Source organism: Coregonus clupeaformis, unplaced genomic scaffold (genome assembly GCF_020615455.1).
Source record: "Coregonus clupeaformis isolate EN_2021a unplaced genomic scaffold, ASM2061545v1 scaf0437, whole genome shotgun sequence".
Lineage (NCBI taxonomy): Eukaryota > Metazoa > Chordata > Actinopteri > Salmoniformes > Salmonidae > Coregonus > Coregonus clupeaformis.
Genome location: NW_025533892.1, coordinates 151,110 through 170,000, shown reverse-complemented (window position 1 = coordinate 170,000; position 18,891 = coordinate 151,110). Strand labels below are relative to the sequence as shown.

Here is an 18,891-nt window from a genome sequence, read left to right as displayed (position 1 = left end):
CACACACAAAGCTTTCAAACAACTGTTTGATGGGCCCTGCCATTGTGCTCTAGCTAGCTGCTTGTCAAGGCTCTGGCACTCACTGTGTTTATGTCCTTCAACACATCCTGTTGAGTGTCAAGGAGGGTTCTCACTGTGTTTCTGTCCTTCAACACATCCTGTTGAGTGTCAAGGAGGGTTCTCATTGTGTTTCTGTCCTTCAACACATCCTGTTGAGTGTCAAGGAAGGTTCTCACTGTGTTTCTGTCCTTCAACACATCCTGTTGAGTGTCAAGGAAGGTTCTCACTGTGTTTCTGTCCTTCAACACATCCTGTTGAGTGTCAAGGAGGGTTCTCACTGTGTTTCTGTCCTTCAACACATCCTGTTGAGTGTCAAGGAGGGTTCTCACTGTGTTTCTGTCCTTCAACACATCCTGTTGAGTGTCAAGGAGAGTTCAGGAGAGACAGTTGTACTTCACTGTGTGTGTGTGTGTGTGTGTGTGTGTTTTTTTTTTTTGGGGGGGCACAAAAATCATGTCCCCAAAACATGCTAACCTCTCACCATTACCAATAACAGGGCAGGTTAGCATTTTTTGGTGGGTTATGATATTTATGCCTATGTAACTTTCTCATTCATCATTATTCACGATTCATTCAGGATTATCCTTAACCATGGTAGCATCCACATTAATGTAGAAGTCTTTAGAAACATATTATATTCTTATATACAATAAAAGTGACTCCAAAATGACACAATACATTATTTACCGTTCATTTCTACTGGCCACAAAATAATCTGAAACACAACCAAAACAAACTGCCAATGCATCCAACCAGTTTGTAGAATCACAAGGTTAATGTAGTCATTGTGTTCTAGGAATATGGGACCAAATACAGACAAGGTCGCTCTCCATACCTGTTATATTACAATATGTTCTGGTAAAACTAAACCGCTCTCTCCCTCCCTATCTCCCCCCCCATCTCCCCCCTCAATCTCAATCTCTCCCTCCTCTCCTCCCCCCTCCTCCTCCCCCTCTCTCTCCCTCCTCTCCTCCCCCTCCCCCTCTCTCCCTCCTCTCCTCCCCCTCCTCCGCCTCCCCCTCCCTCCTCTCCTCCCCCTCCGCCTCCCCCTCTCCCTCCTCCTCCTCCTCCTCCCCCCTCCTCCTCCCCCTCTCCCCCCTCCTCCTCCCCTCCTCTCCTCCCTCCTCCCCCTCCTCTCCCCCTCCTCCTCCCCCCTCTCTCTCCTCTCTAGATGCTGGGAAACCTAACAGTAGTGCCCATCAAGGTTCCTCAGGTCAGCTCTCTACACCGGCTGTCTGGACAGGGCAACACTGGGCTACCTCAGGTACACATAAACTACAACACAACAACACACCTCAACTACAACACAACACAACAACACACCTCAACTACAACACAACACCACACCTCAACTACAACACAACACCACACCTCAACTACAACACACCTCAACTACAACAACACACCTCAACTACAACAACACACCTCAACTACAACACAACAACACACCTCGACTACAACAACACACCTCAACTACAACACAACAACACACCTCAACAACACACCTCAACTACAACACAACACCACACCTCAACTACAACACAACACCACACCTCAACTACAACACAACACACCTCAACTACAACACAACACAACACACCTCAACTACAACACAACACCACACCTCAACTACAACACAACAACACACCTCAACTACAACACAACAACACACCTCAACTACAACACACCTCAACTACAACACAACAACACACCTCAACTACAACACAACAACACACATCAACTACAACACAACAACACACCTCAACTACAACACAACACACCTCAACTACAACACAACAACACACCTCAACTACAACACACCTAAACTACAACACAACAACACATCTCAACTACAACACACCTCAACTACAACACACCTCAACTACAACACTACAACACACCTCAACTACAACACAACAACACACCTCAACTACAACACAACAACACACCTCAACTACAACACAACTCAACTACAACACAACAACACAACTCAACTACAACACAACAACACACCTCAACTACAACACAACAACACATCTCAACTACAACACACCTCAACTACAACACACCTACACTACAACACACCTCAACTACAACACAACAACAAACCTCAACTACAACAACACACCTCAACTACAACACACATCAACTACAACATAACAACACACCTCAACTACAACACAACAACACACCTCAACTACAACACACCTCAACTACAACACAACAACACACCTCAACTACAACACAACACACCTCAACTACAACACAACAACACACCTCAACTACAACACAACACACCTCAACTACAACACAACAACACACCTCAACTACAACACACCTCAACTACAACACAACAACACACCAACACACCTCAACTACAACACAACAACACAACAACACACCTCAACTACAACACACCTCAACTACAACAACACACCTCGACTACAACACAACAACACACCTCAACTACAACACAACAACACACCTCAACTACAACACAACAACACACCTCAACTACAACACAACTACAATACACCTCAACTACAACACAACAACATACCTCAACTACAACACACCTCGACTACAACACACCTCGACTACAAAACACCTCAACTACAACACAACAACACACCTCAACTACAACACAACACCACACCTCAACTACAACACAACAACACACCTCAACTACAACACAACAACACACCTCAACTACAACACACCTCAACTACAACACAACAACATACCTCAACTACAACACACCTCGACTACAACACACCTCGACTACAACACACCTCAACTACAACACAACAACACACCTCAACTACAACACAACACCACACCTCAACTACAACACAACAACACACCTCAACTACAACACAACAACACACCTCAACTACAACACACCTCAACTACAACACAACAACACACCTCAACTACAACACACCTCAACTACAACACAACAACACACCTCAACTACAACACACCTCAACTACAACACAACAAAACACCTCAACTACAACACAACAACACACCGCAACTACAACAACACAACACCACACCTCAACTACAACACACCTCAACTACAACACAACAACACACCTCAACTACAACACACCTCAACTACAACACAACAACACACCTCAACTACAACACACCTCAACTACAACACAACAACACACCTCAACTACAACACAACAACACACCGCAACTACAACAACACAACACCACACCTCAACTACAACACAACAACACACCTCAACTACAACACAACAACACACCGCAACTACAACAACACAACACCACACCTCAACTACAACACAACAACACACCTCAACTACAACACAACAACACACCTCAACTACAACACACCTGAACTACAACACAACAACACACATCAACTACAACACACCTCAACTACAACACAACAACACACCTCAACTACAACACACATCAACTACAACACACCAACACACCTCAACTACAACACAACAACACACCTCAACTACAACACACCTCAACTACAACACACCTCAACTACAACACAACACACATCAACTACAACACACCTCAACTACAACACAACACACCTCAACTACAACACAACAACACTGAAGTGAATCTCTGAACTTTTCTTCCAAAATAAAGAAACCCTGATATATAGAGGAACATTGTGTTTCTTAGACTGCTAGGAGGCTCTAATGGTCTGAACCAGAAATAGCAACGCAGCATATCGTCTGCTAAAACCCTCAGAGGAAGAACCACAGCAAAACAAAACACAACTTAGCCTGTGACTGGCTGTAGTATATTAAACGTCTGTGATGGCAGATCTGAAAGGTCACCCAGGCAGGCTATAAATCTCTCTGCTCATAACTCTGGAGGCCTGGTGGTGCATCAGATTGCAGGTGTTGAAGTGACCACCAGGTGGCAGCACACCATTACAAACCGAACCCATCTCTCAGCTCATTAAAAAAAAAACAATAGTGTTACAAATCCTGCTGTCCGTAACACAGTGCCTCACAAGGCAAACGGAGCAGAAGCAGAGCTCATGATATTATGGACCAGCTAATCCAATACACAGACCAACACATCAGCAAACGGAGCAGAAGCAGAGCTCATGATATTATGGACCAGCTAATCCAATACACAGACCAACACATCAGTAGCGCCCGTGCCAGTCATTAGAATCAATCAAGTCAGGGTACGTCTGGTCCCGTCTACTGAGAAGACCGCCCCTCTAGGTATTATATGAACCAGCTAATCCAATGTACAGACACCATCCAAACAACCAAACAAAGCCAGAGGACTCTGCTGCCTTTCACCAGGTCTGTTGTCTGTCTGTAGCTAATCCAATGTACAGACACCATCCAAACAACCAAACAAAGCCAGAGGACTCTGCTGCCTTTCACCAGGTCTGTTGTCTGTCTGTTCTCCAGCAGCAGTGTTACAACCCAGATCACGTCTGGTCCTGTCAACACTCACAGAGAAGAACAGAGTGACAGTGGTCTGACACGGAGCTGTCTGTCTGTCTGTCTGTCTGTCGGGTAGACTAGAGGATAGTAAATGTGTGTGTCAGTTCTCTGTCGGTCTCTCGTGTTGAGTCTGAATGAACAGGTTATCTTCTGTGTGTGTTAGAGAGAGCAAGGGAGAGAGAGAGAGAGAAAGAGACAGAGAGAAACAGAGAGAGACAGAGAGAAACAGAGAGAGACAGAGAGAGACAGAGAGAGACAGAGAGAGACAGAGAGAGACAGAGAGAGCTAGAGAGAGACAGAGAGAGCTAGGGAGAGAGAGAGCCAGGGAGAGAGCGAGAGCTAGGGAGAGTCTCCACAATTCAGTGTTTGAATGCCTGCTCTTCGTAGATGACCTGTGCTTGCTGTCACCCACAGCACATGGGCTGGACCTGCTAGAGCAGTACTGACAGACCTGGGCCCTGGCAGTAAACCCCAAAAAGACTAAAATAATGATTTTCCAGAGAAGATCCAGATCTCAGGGAATTAGACCAAAGTTCTCAATTGGTACAAAATATATAGAGGACTGCACACACTACAATTACTTAGGTTTAAAAATAAGCTCAACTGGACACCTAAATGAGGCAGTGAATGAACTGAGAGAGAAAGCACGCAGGGCATTCTACGCCATTAAAAAAAATCTAATTGAAATACCTATTAAAATTTGGCTAAAACTAATTGAATGTGTCATTGAACCCAATTGCACTTTATGGCAGCGATGTGTGGGGTCCACTTGCAAAACAAGATTTCACCAAATGGGACAAACACCCCATTGAAACCCTGCATGCAGAGTTCTGGAAGATTCTCCAGAGGAAAACTACAAACAATGCATGCAGGGCAGAATTAGGCCAATATCCACTAATAATACAAACTTAAATAAGAGCCATTATGCTTTGGAAACATCTAAAATACAGTGACCCCCCTCTCATATCATTACCAAGCCCTGCAATGCCAAGAGATGAGCAAAGAAAAGAGTCCCCTCATCCAGCTGGTCCTGGGGCTGAGTCCACAAACCTGTTCTACTAACACACTGAAGCCTCAGGACCAGAACATCCAATCAGTCACAATAAACCAAATTACAACACAGTCAAAATAAAACGACATTGCTTCTTGGGAAACACAAGCACAAGCACAAAGTAAAATGCAGTACTATCTGGCCCTAAATCGACAGTACACCGTGGCTCACTATTTGACCATGGTTACTGATCAAAACCTTAGAAAAACCTTGACAAAGTACAGGCTCAGTGAGCCCAGCCTTGCCATTGAGAAGGGTAGACACAGGAAAACCTGTCTCCCTGTAGAGGAAAGGCTGTGCAACCACTGCACCACAGCAGAACCTGAGACAGAGCTGCATTTCCTGACAAAATGTAAAAAAAATATAAAACAATTAGAGAGTGTTATTTCCCCAAATTTGAAAACCTTATTCAAGGTTTCAAAGAGCTCTCTGATGAGAAGAGGCTACCCGTCCTGTTGGGGGAGGACTCAGAGAGCTGTGGGTTGGCAGGATAGGCTACCCGTCCTGTTGGGGGAGGACACAGAGAGCTGTGGGTTGGCAGGATAGGCTACCCGTCCTGTTGGGGGAGGACGCAGAGAGCTGTGGGTTGGCAGGATAGGCTACCCGTCCTGTTGGGGGAGGACGCAGAGAGCTGTGGGTTGGCAGGATAGGCTACCCGTCCTGTTGGGGGAGGACGCGAGAGCTGTGGGTTGGCAGGATAGGCTACCCGTCCTGTTGGGGGAGGACGCAGAGAGCTGTGGGTTGGCAGGATAGGCTACCCGTCCTGTTGGGGGAGGACGCAGAGAGCTGTGGGTTGGCAGGATAGGCTACCCGTCCTGTTGGGGGAGGACGCAGAGAGCTGTGGGTTGGCAGAGCACTACATTGCTGCCTGCCATAAGATGAGGGACAGTGTCTGACAGACCAACCAACCTGCACATGTCCTCTATATTGTTATTGTTCAATGGTTATTTTGACCCTTGGTTATTGTTGTTACTGTTGTCCCGTTGACAATACTGATTATTATGATTAATTATGTTAATAGTGTAAATATCCAAAGTAAGCTTTGGCAATACAGTGAGGGAAAAAAGTATTTGATCCCCTGATGATTTTGTACGTTTGCCCACTGACAAAGACATGATCTGTCTATAATTTTAATGGTAGGTTTATTTGAACAGCGAGAGACAGAATAACAACAAAAAAATCCAGAAAAACAGATGTCAAAAATGTTATAAATTGATTTGCATTTTAAGAAGGGAAATAAGTATTTGACCCCCTCTCAATCAGAAAGATTTCTGGCTCCCAGGTGTCTTTTATACAGGTAACGAGCTGAGATTAGGAGCACACTCTTAAAGGGAGTGCTCCTAATCTCAGTTTGTTACCTGTATAAAAGACACCTGTCCACAGAAGCAATCAATCATTCAGATTCCAAACTCTCCACCATGGCCAAGACCAAAGAGCTCTCCAAGGATGTCAGGGTCAAGATTGTAAACCTACACAAGGCTGGAATGGGCTACAAGATCATCGCCAAGCAGCTTGGTGAGAAGGTGACAACAGTTGGTGCGATTATTTGCAAATGGAAGAAACACAAAAGACCTGTCAATCTCCCTCGGCTTGGGGCTCCATGCAAGATCTCACCTCGTGGAGTTGCAATGATCATGAGAACGGTGAGGAATCAGCCCAGAACTACACGGGAGGATCTTGTCAATGATCTCAAGGCAGCTGGGACCATAGTCACTAAGAAAACAATTGGTAACACACTACGCCGTGAAGGACTGAAATCATGCAGCGCCCGCAAGGTCCCCCTTCTCAAGAAAGCACATATACATGCCTATCTGAAGTTTGCCAATGAACATCTGAATGATTCAGAGGAGAACTGGGTGAAAGTGTTGTGGTCAGATGAGACCAAAATGGAGCTGTTTGGCATCAACTCAACTCGCCGTGTTTGGAGGAGGAGGAATGCTGCCTATGACCCCAAGAACACCATCCCCACCGTCAAACATGGAGGTGGAAACATTATGCTTTGGGGGTGTTTTTCTGCTAAGGGGACAGGACAACTTCACTGCATCAAAGGGACGATGGACGGGGCCATGTACCGTCAAATCTTGGGTGAGAACCTCCTTCCCTCAGCCAGGGCATTGAAAATGGGTCGTGGATGGGTATTCCAGCATGACAATGACCCAAAACACACGGCCAAGGCAACAAAGGAGTGGCTCAAGAAGAAGCACATTAAGGTCCTGGAGTGGCCTAGCCAGTCTCCAGACCTTAACCCCATAGAAAATCTGTGGAGGGAGCTGAAGGTTCGAGTTGCCAAACGTCAGCCTCGAAACCTTAATGACTTGGAGAAGATCTGCAAAGAGGAGTGGGACAAAATCCCTCCTGAGATGTGTGCAAACCTGGTGGCCAATTACAAGAAACGTCTGACCTCTGTGATTGCCAACAAGGGTTTGTCACCAAGTACTAAGTAATGTTTTGCAGAGGGGTCAAATACTTATTTCCCTCATTAAAATGCAAATCAATTTATAACATTTTTGACATGCATTTTTCTGGATTTTGTTGTTGTTATTCTGTCTCTCACTGTTCAAATAAACCTACCATTAAAATTATACACTGATCATGTCTTTGTCAGTGGGCAAACGTACAAAATCAGCAGGGGATCAAATACTTTTTTCCCTCACTGTATGTACATTGTTACGTCATGCTAATAAAGCAAATTGAATTGAATTGAGAAAGAGCGAGAGAGACAGACAGAGACACAGCGAGAGAGAGGGAGAGAGAGAGGGAGAGAGAGAGAGAGAGACAGAGAAAGGTTGGTTGGTGTTACGGACTGCTTCAGTACAGAGATGGTTGGTGTTACTGACTGCTTCAGTACAGAGATGGTTGGTGTTACTGACTGCTTCAGTACATGGATGGTTGGTGTTACTGACTGCTTCAGTACAGAGATGGTTGGTGTTACTGACTGCTTCAGTACATGGATGGTTGGTGTTACTGACTGCTTCAGTACAGAGATGGTTGGTGTTACTGACTGCTTCAGTACATGGATGGTTGGTGTTACTGACTGCTTCAGTACAGAGATGGTTGGTGTTACTGACTGCTTCAGTACAGAGATGGTCGGTGTTACTGACTGCTTCAGTACAGAGATGGTTGGTGTTACTGACTGCTTCAGTACATGGATGGTTGGTGTTACTGACTGCTTCAGTACAGAGATGGTTGGTGTTACTGACTGCTTCAGTACATGGATGGTTGGTGTTACTGACTGCTTCAGTACAGAGATGGTTGGTGTTACTGACTGCTTCAGTACAGAGATGGTTGGTGTTACTGACTGCTTCAGTACAGAGATGGTTGGTGTTACTGACTGCTTCAGTACAGAGATGGTTGGTGTTACTGACTGCTTCAGTACAGAGATGGTCGGTGTTACTGACTGCTTCAGTACAGAGATGGTTGGTGTTACTGACTGCTTCAGTACAGAGATGGTTGGTGTTACTGACTGCTTCAGTAAAGAGATGGTCGGTGTTACTGACTGCTTCAGTACAGAGATGGTTGGTGTTACTGACTGCTTCAGTACAGAGATGGTTGGTGTTACTGACTGCTTCAGTACATGGATGGTTGGTGTTACTGACTGCTTCAGTCCAGAGATGGTTGGTGTTACTGACTGCTTCAGTACAGAGATGGTCGGTGTTACTGACTGCTTCAGTACAGAGATGGTCGGTGTTACTGACTGCTTCAGTACAGAGATGGTCGGTGTTACTGACTGCTTCAGTACAGAGATGGTCGGTGTTACTGACTGCTTCAGTACAGAGATGGTCGGTGTTACTGACTGCTTCAGTACAGAGATGGTCGGTGTTACTGACTGCTTCAGTACAGAGATGGTTGGTGTTACTGACTGCTTCAGTACAGAGATGGTTGGTGTTACTGACTGCTTCAGTACAGAGATGGTTGGTGTTACTGACTGCTTCAGTACAGAGATGGTTGGTGTTACTGACTGCTTCAGTACAGAGATGGTCGGTGTTACTGACTGCTTCAGTACAGAGATGGTCGGTGTTACTGACTGCTTCAGTACAGAGATGGTCGGTGTTACGGACTGCTTCAGTACAGAGATGGTCGGTGTTACTGACTGCTTCAGTACATGGATGGTTGGTGTTACTGACTGCTTCAGTACAGAGATGGTTGGTGTTACTGACTGCTTCAGTACAGAGATGGTTGGTGTTACTGACTGCTTCAGTACAGAGATGGTTGGTGTTACTGACTGCTTCAGTACAGAGATGGTTGGTGTTACTGACTGCTTCAGTACAGAGATGGTTGGTGTTACTGACTGCTTCAGTACAGAGATGGTTGGTGTTACTGACTGCTTCAGTACAGAGATGGTTGGTGTTACTGACTGCTTCAGTACAGAGATGGTTGGTGTTACTGACTGCTTCAGTACAGAGATGGTCGGTGTTACTGACTGCTTCAGTACAGAGATGGTCGGTGTTACGGACTGCTTCAGTACAGAGATGGTCGGGGTTACTGACTGCTTCAGTACATGGATGGTTGGTATGTTAATAAAGTAAACTATAATCATGGTTACTTAACATGCTCCCTCCCTCCCTCCCTCCCTCCCTGCCTCCCTGCCTCCCTCCCTCCCTGCCTCCCTCTCTCCCTCCCTCCCCTCCCTCCCTCCCTCCTCTCCCTGCCTCCCTCCCTCCCTGCCTCCCTCTCTCCCCTCCCTCCCACCCTCCCTGCCTCCCTCTCTCCCTCCCTCCCTCCTCTCCCTGCCTCCCTCCCTCCCTGCCTCCCTCTCTCCCTCCCTCCCTCCCTCCCTCCCTGCCTCCCTCTCTCCCTCCCTCCCTCCCTCCCTGCCTCCCTGCCTCCCTCTCTCCCTCCCTCCCTCCCCTCCCTCCCTCCCTCCCTCCTCTCCCTGCCTCCCTCCCTCCCTCCCTGCCTCCCTCTCTCCCTCCCTCCCTCCCTCCCTCCTCTCCCTGCCTCCCTCCCTCCCTCCCTCCCCTCCCTCCCTCCCTCCTCTCCCTGCCTCCCTCCCTCCCTCCCTCCCTCCCTCCAGGTTCAGCCAGAGAGTGTGATCCCAGACAGCCTCCCCGACAGCCACAGCCATGTGTCTGTCCCTCAGGAGCAGCCAGCCAGCCAGAAACAGTCATCCAGTCAGGCCCTCCGTCTCCTCCGCCTCCCTCAGGAGCAGCCAGCCAGCCAGAAACAGTCATCCAGTCAGGCCCTCAGTCTCCTCCGCCTCCCTCAGGAGCAGCCAGCCAGCCAGAAACAGTCATCCAGTCAGGCCCTCAGTCTCCTCCGCCTCCCTCAGGAGCAGCCAGCCAGCCAGAAACAGTCATCCAGTCAGGCCCTCAGTCTCCCTCAGGAGCAGCCAGCCAGCCAGAAACAGTCATCCAGTCAGGCCCTCAGTCTCCTCAACCTCCAGAGAGTTACCGCTGTGGTCAGCCCTAAGAGCCACGCCCACAGCTTTAACCACACCCACAGCTCCAGCCACACCCTCATCCAGAGCCACACCCTCGGCCCGGCCCTGCCTACAGCCAACAGCACGTTCAGCACAGAACGCCTCTCCAAAGGCCAGGGAGACGCAACCTCCTCGCCCCCTCTCCAGCCCCCTCTCCAGCCCCCTCTCCAGTCTCTCTCCCTGGCCCTAGCCTGGCCTGGAGGCCCCTCCACCACCACCATCTCCCCCACCTCTACCAGCAGCCCGACTGCCACCTCAGCCTCGGTAGCCCCCGGTGTGACCTTCTCCATCATATCTGCCTCGCCGCCGGCTGATACGGGGAACAACGGGGTGTGGGCCGTCAGTGAGGGAGTCAAGGTCCAGCCGCTGGTCTTCAGCACGGACAATAAGGTTAAAGACTGTCCTACACATCCTACTAGCCCTAGTGACCGTCTCTGTCAGCATGGTCTCTACAATCATCAGACACTTCATGCTGATCTTCTCTAAGGCTTCACATTACAGGCAGAATTACAGTTAGCATTACAGGCAGAATTACAGTTAGCATTGCAGGTAGAATTACAGTTAGCATTACAGGTAGAATTACAGTTAGCATTACAGGCAGAATTACAGTTAGCATTACAGGTAGAATTACAGTTAGCATTACAAGCAGAATTACAGTTAGCATTACAGGCAGAATTACAGTTAGCATTACAGGTAGAATTACAGTTAGCATTACAGGCAGAATGACAGTTAGCATTACAGGCAGAATGACAGTTAGCATTACAGGCAGAATGACAGTTAGCATTACAGGTAGAATTACAGTTAGCATTACAGGCAGAATGACAGTTAGCATTACAGGCAGAATGACAGTTAGCATTACAGGTAGAATTACAGTTAGCATTACAGGCAGAATTACAGTTAGCATTACAGGTAGAATTACAGTTAGCATTACAGGTAGAATTACAGTTAGCATTACAGGCAGAATTACAGTTAGCATTACAGGTAGAATTACAGTTAGCATTACAGGTATAATTACAGTTAGCATTACAGGTAGAATTACAGTTAGCATTACAGGCAGAATTACAGTTAGCATTACGGGTATAATTACAGTTAGCATTACAGGCAGAATTACAGTTAGCATTACAGGTATAATTACAGTTAGCATTACAGGCAGAATTACAGTTAGCATTACAGGCAGAATTACAGTTAGCATTACAGGCAGAATTACAGTTAGCATTACAGGTAGAATTACAGTTAGCATTACAGGTAGAATTACAGTTAGCATTACAGGTAGAATTACAGTTAGCATTACAGGCAGAATTACAGTTTGCATTACAGGCAGAATTACAGTTAGCATTACAGGCAGAATTACAGTTAGCATTACAGATATAATTACAGTTAGCATTACAGGCAGAATTACAGTTAGCATTACAGGCAGAATTACAGTTAGCATTACAGGTAGAATTACAGTTAGCATTACAGGCAGAATGACAGTTAGCATTACAGGCAGAATGACAGTTAGCATTACAGGTAGAATGACAGTTAGCATTACAGGCAGAATTACAGTTAGCATTACAGGTAGAATTACAGTTAGCATTATAGGCAGAATTACAGTTAGCATTACAGGCAGAATTACAGTTAGCATTACAGGTAGAATTACAGTTAGCATTACAGGTAGAATTACAGTTAGCATTACAGGCAGAATTACAGTTAGCATTACGGGTATAATTACAGTTAGCATTACAGGCAGAATTACAGTTAGCATTACAGGTAGAATTACAGTTAGCATTACAGGCAGAATTACAGTTAGCATTACAGGTAGAATTACAGTTAGCATTACAGGCAGAATTACAGTTAGCATTACAGGTAGAAGTACAGTTAGCATTACAGGTAGAATTACAGTTAGCATTACAGGCAGAATTACAGTTAGCATTACAGGCAGAATTACAGTTAGCATTACAGGTAGAATTACAGTTAGCATTACAGGCAGAATTACAGTTAGCATTACAGGTAGAATTACAGTTAGCATTACAGGCAGAATTACAGTTAGCATTACAGGCAGAATTACAGTTAGCATTACAGGCAGAATTACAGTTAGCATTACAGGCAGAATTACAGTTAGCATTACAGGTAGAATTACAGTTAGCATTACAGGCAGAATTACAGTTAGCATTACAGGCAGAATTACAGTTAGCATTACAGGCAGAATGACAGTTAGCATTACAGGTAGAATTACAGTTAGCATTACAGGCAGAATTACAGTTAGCATTACAGGCAGAATTACAGTTAGCATTACAGGTAGAATTACAGTTAGCATTACAGGCAGAATTACAGTTAGCATTACAGGTAGAATTACAGTTAGCATTACAGGCAGAATTACAGTTAGCATTACAGGCAGAATTACAGTTAGCATTACAGGTAGAATTACAGTTAGCATTACAGGCAGAATTACAGTTAGCATTACAGGTAGAATTACAGTTAGCATTACAGGCAGAATTACAGTTAGCATTACAGGCAGAATTACAGTTAGCATTACAGGCAGAATTACAGTTAGCATTACAGGTAGAATTACAGTTAGCATTACAGGTAGAATTACAGTTAGCATTACAGGTAGAATTACAGTTAGCATTACAGGCAGAATTACAGTTAGCATTACAGGTAGAATTACAGTTAGCATTACAGGCAGAATTACAGTTAGCATTACAGGTAGAAGTACAGTTAGCATTACAGGTAGAATTACAGTTAGCATTACAGGCAGAATTACAGTTAGCATTACAGGCAGAATTACAGTTAGCATTACAGGTAGAATTACAGTTAGCATTACAGGCAGAATTACAGTTAGCATTACAGGTAGAATTACAGTTAGCATTACAGGCAGAATTACAGTTAGCATTACAGGCAGAATTACAGTTAGCATTACAGGCAGAATTACAGTTAGCATTACAGGCAGAATTACAGTTAGCATTACAGGTAGAATTACAGTTAGCATTACAGGCAGAATTACAGTTAGCATTACAGGCAGAATTACAGTTAGCATTACAGGCAGAATGACAGTTAGCATTACAGGTAGAATTACAGTTAGCATTACAGGCAGAATTACAGTTAGCATTACAGGCAGAATTACAGTTAGCATTACAGGTAGAATTACAGTTAGCATTACAGGCAGAATTACAGTTAGCATTACAGGTAGAATTACAGTTAGCATTACAGGCAGAATTACAGTTAGCATTACAGGCAGAATTACAGTTAGCATTACAGGTAGAATTACAGTTAGCATTACAGGCAGAATTACAGTTAGCATTACAGGTAGAATTACAGTTAGCATTACAGGCAGAATTACAGTTAGCATTACAGGCAGAATTACAGTTAGCATTACAGGCAGAATTACAGTTAGCATTACAGGTAGAATTACAGTTAGCATTACAGGTAGAATTACAGTTAGCATTACAGGTAGAATTACAGTTAGCATTACAGGCAGAATAACAGTTAGCATTACAGGTAGAATTACAGTTAGCATTACAGGTAGAATTACAGTTAGCATTACAGGCAGAATTACAGTTAGCATTACAGGCAGAATTACAGTTAGCATTACAGGTAGAATTACAGTTAGCATTACAGGCAGAATACAGTTAGCATTACAGGTAGAATTACAGTTAGCATTACGGGTATCATTACAGGCATCATCAAGTTGTGTGTTATCATTCTTAATGTCTTCTGAGTGGCGCAGTGGTCTAAGGCACTGCATCGCAGTGCTAACTGTGCCACTAGAGATCCTGGTTCGAATCCAGGCTCTGTCGCAGCCGGCCGCGACCAGGAGACTCATGGGCGGCGCACAATTGGCCCAGCGTCGTCTAGGGTAGGGGAGGGAATGGCCGGCGGGGATGTAGCTCAGTTGATAGAGCATGGCGTTTGCAACGCCAGGGTTGTGGGTTCGATTCCCACGGGGGGCCAGTATAAAAAAAATATGTAATCACTAACTGTAAGTCGCTCTGGATAAGAGCGTCTGCTAAATGACTAAAATGTAAAAAATGTAAAATGTAATTTAAATCAATCACAATCAATTGTTTAAACCTTCCCACTAAAAGGTTACTAGAACCAACAGCCAATGAACTAACTGATGCCTAACTCTCTCCCTGCCTGTGTGTGTGTGTGTGTGTGTGTGTGTGTGTGTGTGTGTGTGTGTGTGTGTGTGTGTGTGTGTGTGTGTGTGTGTGTGTGTGTGTGTGTGTGTGTGTGTGTGTGTGTGCTCTCCCTGTGTGTGTGTGTGTGTGTGTGTGTGGTGTGTTGCTCTCCCTGTGTGTGTGTGTGTGTGTGTGGTGTGTTGCTCTCCCTGTGTGTGTGTGTGTGTGGTGTGTTGCTCTCCCTGTGTGTGTGTGTGTGTGTGGTGTGTTGCTCTCCCTGTGTGTGTGTGTGTGGTGTGTTGCTCTCCCTGTGTGTGTGTGTGTGTGTGTGTGTGTGTGTGTGTTGTGTTCCTCTCCCTGTGTGTGTGTGGTGTGTTGCTCTCCCTGTGTGTGTGTGTGTGTGTGTGTGTGTGGTGTGTTGCTCTCCCTGTGTGTGTGTGTGTGTGTGTGTGTGTGTGTGTGGTGTGTTGCTCTCCCTGTGTGTGTGTGTGTGTGTGTGTGTGTGTGGTGTGTTGCTCTCCCTGTGTGTATGTGTGTGTGTGTGGTGTGTTGCTCTCCCTGTGTGTGTGTGTGGTGTGTTGCTCTCCCTGTGTGTGTGTGTGTGTGTGTGTGTGTGTGTGGTGTGTTGCTCTCCCTGTGTGTGTGTGTGTGTGTGTGGTGTGTTCCTCTCCCTGTGTGTGTGTGTGTGTGTGTGTGGTGTGTTGCTCTCCCTGTGTGTATGTGTGTGTGTGTGGTGTGTTGCTCTCCCTGTGTGTGTGTGTGTGTGTGTGTGTGTGGTGTGTTGTTCTCCCTGTGTGTGTGTGTGTGTGTGTGTGTGGTGTGTTGCTCTCCCTGTGTGTGTGTGTGTGTGTGGTGTGTTGCTCTCCCTGTGTGTATGTGTGTGTGTGTGGTGTGTTGCTCTCCCTGTGTGTGTGTGTGTGTGTGTGTGTGTGTGTGTGTGTGTGTGTGTGTGGTGTGTTGCTCTCCCTGTGTGTGTGTGTGTGTGTGTGTGTGTGTGGTGTGTTGCTCTCCCTGTGTGTGTGTGTGTGTGTGTTGTGTTGCTCTCCCTGTGTGTGTGTGTGTGTGTGTGTGTGTGTGTGGTGTGTTGCTCTCCCTGTGTGTGTGTGTGTGTGTGTGTGTTGCTCTCCCTGTGTGTGTGTGTGTGTGTGTTGCTCTCCCTGCCTGTGTGTGTGTGTGTGTGTGTGTGTGTGTGTGTGTGTGTGTGTGTGTGTGTGTGTGTGTGTGGTGTGTGTGTGTGTGTGTTTTCCCAGGTGATAATAATCCAGCCAGAGGCTGAGACCCCCAGCTCCTCCCAGGACTCCCCAGGAGGACCCCAGGGGGCCGACAGCCCCTCCCAGGAGAACCCCTCCATCACCCCGATCCCCAACCCCTCCACCCCTCCCTCCTCTACACCAGCCAAGAAGAGGAAGAAGCAGAAGGATGAGGTCCCAGAGGTAAAACCACTATTCTAAATGATCATACCTCAATAACAAGAACACAAACCATGTTGTATTAGAGAATAGAGAAAAGCCTCACTTTTATAGTATTTTATTACATAAATAAGGATTTAAAGCCAATAAACCGTCATCATTTATCTAAGCCATATGCTAACTATTAGGATCTCTGATATGGTGCTACTGCTAACTCAGAGCTGGAGCAGATGTCAATCTATCTGATCACTCTAACTCTGATTGGTTAACCCATCTAATTATTCAGTCAGATAATCGCAGATAATCCTGACTCAGCCTTCCTTTCCCTCCATCCCTCCCTCGTCCCCCTCTATCCCTCGTCCCCCTCTATCCCTCGTCCCCCTCTATCCCTCCCTCCATCCATCCCTGGTCCCCCTCTATCCCTGGTCCCCCTCTATCCCCCTCTATCCCTCGTCCCCCTCTATCCCTCGTCCCCCTCTATCCCTCGTCCCCCTCTATTCCTCCCTCGTCCCCCTCCATCCCTCCCTCCCTCTATCCCTGGTCCCCCTCTATCCCTGGTCCCCCTCTATCCCTGGTCCCCCTCTATCCCTCTTCCCCCTTTATCCCTCTATCCCTCGTCCCCCTCTATTCCTCGTCCCCCTCCATCCCTCGTCCCCCTCCATCCCTCGTCCCCTCTATCCCTCGTCCCCCTCCATCCCTCGTCCCCCTCTATCCCTCGTCCCTCTCTATCCCTCGTCCCCCTCCATCCCTCGTTCCCCTCTATCCCTCGTCCCCCTCCATCCCTCGTTCCCCTCCATCCCTCGTCCCCCTCTATCCCTCGTCCCCCTCTATCCCTCGTCCCCTCTATCCCTCGTCCCCCTCTATCTCCTCGTCCCCCTCTATCCCTGGTCTCCCTCTATCCCTCGTCCCCCTCTATCTCTCGTCCCCCTCTATCCCTGGTCTCCCTCTATCCCTCGTCCCCCTCTATCCCTCGTCCCCCTCCATCCCTCGTCCCCCTCTATCCCTCGTCCCCCTCTATCCCTCGTCCCCCTCTATCCCTCGTCCCCCTCTATCCCTGGTCCCCCTCTATCCCTCGTCCCCCTCTATCTCTGGTCTCCCTCTATCCCTCGTCCCCCTCTATCCCTCGTCCCCCTCTATCCCTGGTCCCCCTCTATCCCTCGTCCCCCTCTATCTCTGGTCTCCCTCTATCCCTCGTCCCCCTCTATCTCTCGTCCCCCTCTATCCCTGGTCTCCCTCTATCCCTCGTCCCCCTCTATCCCTCGTCCCCTCCATCCCTCGTCCCCCTCTATCCCTCGGTCCCCCTCTATCCCTCGTCCCCTCTATCCCTGGTCTCCCTCTATCTCTCGTCCCCCTCTATCCCTCGTCCCCCTCTATCCCTCGTCCCCCTCTATCCCTCGTCCCCCTCTATCCCTGGTCTCCCTCTATCCCTCGTCCCCCTCTATCTCTCGTCCCCCTCTATCCCTGGTCTCCCTCTATCCCTCGTCCCCCTCTATCCCTCGTCCCCCTCCATCCCTCGTCCCCCTCTATCCCTCGTCCCCCTCTATCCCTCGTCCCCCTCTATCCCTGGTCCCCCTCTATCCCTGGTCCCCCTCTATCTCTCGCCCCCCTCTATCCCTGGTCTCCCTCTATCCCTCGTCCCCCTCTATCCCTCATCCCCCTCTATCCCTGGTCTCCCTCTATCTCTCGTCCCCCTCTATCCCTGGTCTCCCTCTATCCCTCGTCCCCCTCTATCCCTCGTCCCCTCTATCCCTCGTCCCCCTCTATCCCTGGTCTCCCTCTATCCCTCGTCCCCCTCTATCCCTCGTCCCCCTCTATCCCTGGTCTCCCTCTATCCCTCGTCCCCCTCTATCCCTCCCCCCCTCTATCTCTCGTCCCCCTCTATCCCTCGTCCCCCTCTACTCCTCGTCCCCCTCTATCCCTCGTCCCCCTCTATCCCTGGTCCCCCTCTATCCCTCGTCCCCCTCTATCCCTCGTCCCCCTCTATCCCTCGTCCCCCTCTATCCCTCGTCCCCCTCTATCCCTCGTCCCCCTCTATCCCTCGTCCCCCTCTATCCCTGGTCCCCCTCTATCCCTCGTCCCCCTCACGATATACGCAGTAGCTATGAGAGTGACTGATCTGACCATGTACTGATTCAACAAGCAGTAGCTATGAGCGTGATTCACTATGGATTGACTCTATTGATCTCACTTTTAGGAATATATTTACATTTTAGTCATTTAGCAGACGCTCTTATCCAGAGCCACTTACAGTTAGTGAGTGCATACATTTTTCATACTGGCCCCCCTCGTGGGAAACGAACCCACAACCCTGGCGTTGCAAGCGCCATGCTCTACCAACTGAGCCATGCTCTACCAACTGGGCCATACTCTACCAACTGGGCCC

At 47.5% G+C, this 18,891-nt stretch overlaps 1 protein-coding gene across 5 annotated transcripts in view; it reads left to right on the top strand.

Annotated features, from left to right (window-relative positions):
- Positions 1 to 18,891, top strand: part of phf21b (PHD finger protein 21B) — a 218,191-nt gene that overhangs the window by 158,889 nt on the left and 40,411 nt on the right. For 4 of the 5 annotated variants that reach the window (XM_045215412.1, XM_045215410.1, XM_045215408.1 and 1 more), the window contains 3 exons: positions 1,232 to 1,324; positions 10,595 to 11,389; positions 16,350 to 16,532. In XM_045215412.1, coding sequence (XP_045071347.1) covers positions 1,232 to 1,324; positions 10,595 to 11,389; positions 16,350 to 16,532 — 1,071 coding nt within the window. The remainder of the gene's footprint in view (positions 1 to 1,231; positions 1,325 to 10,594; positions 11,390 to 16,349; positions 16,533 to 18,891) is intronic. The other variant, XM_045215411.1, reaches the window with a different exon arrangement.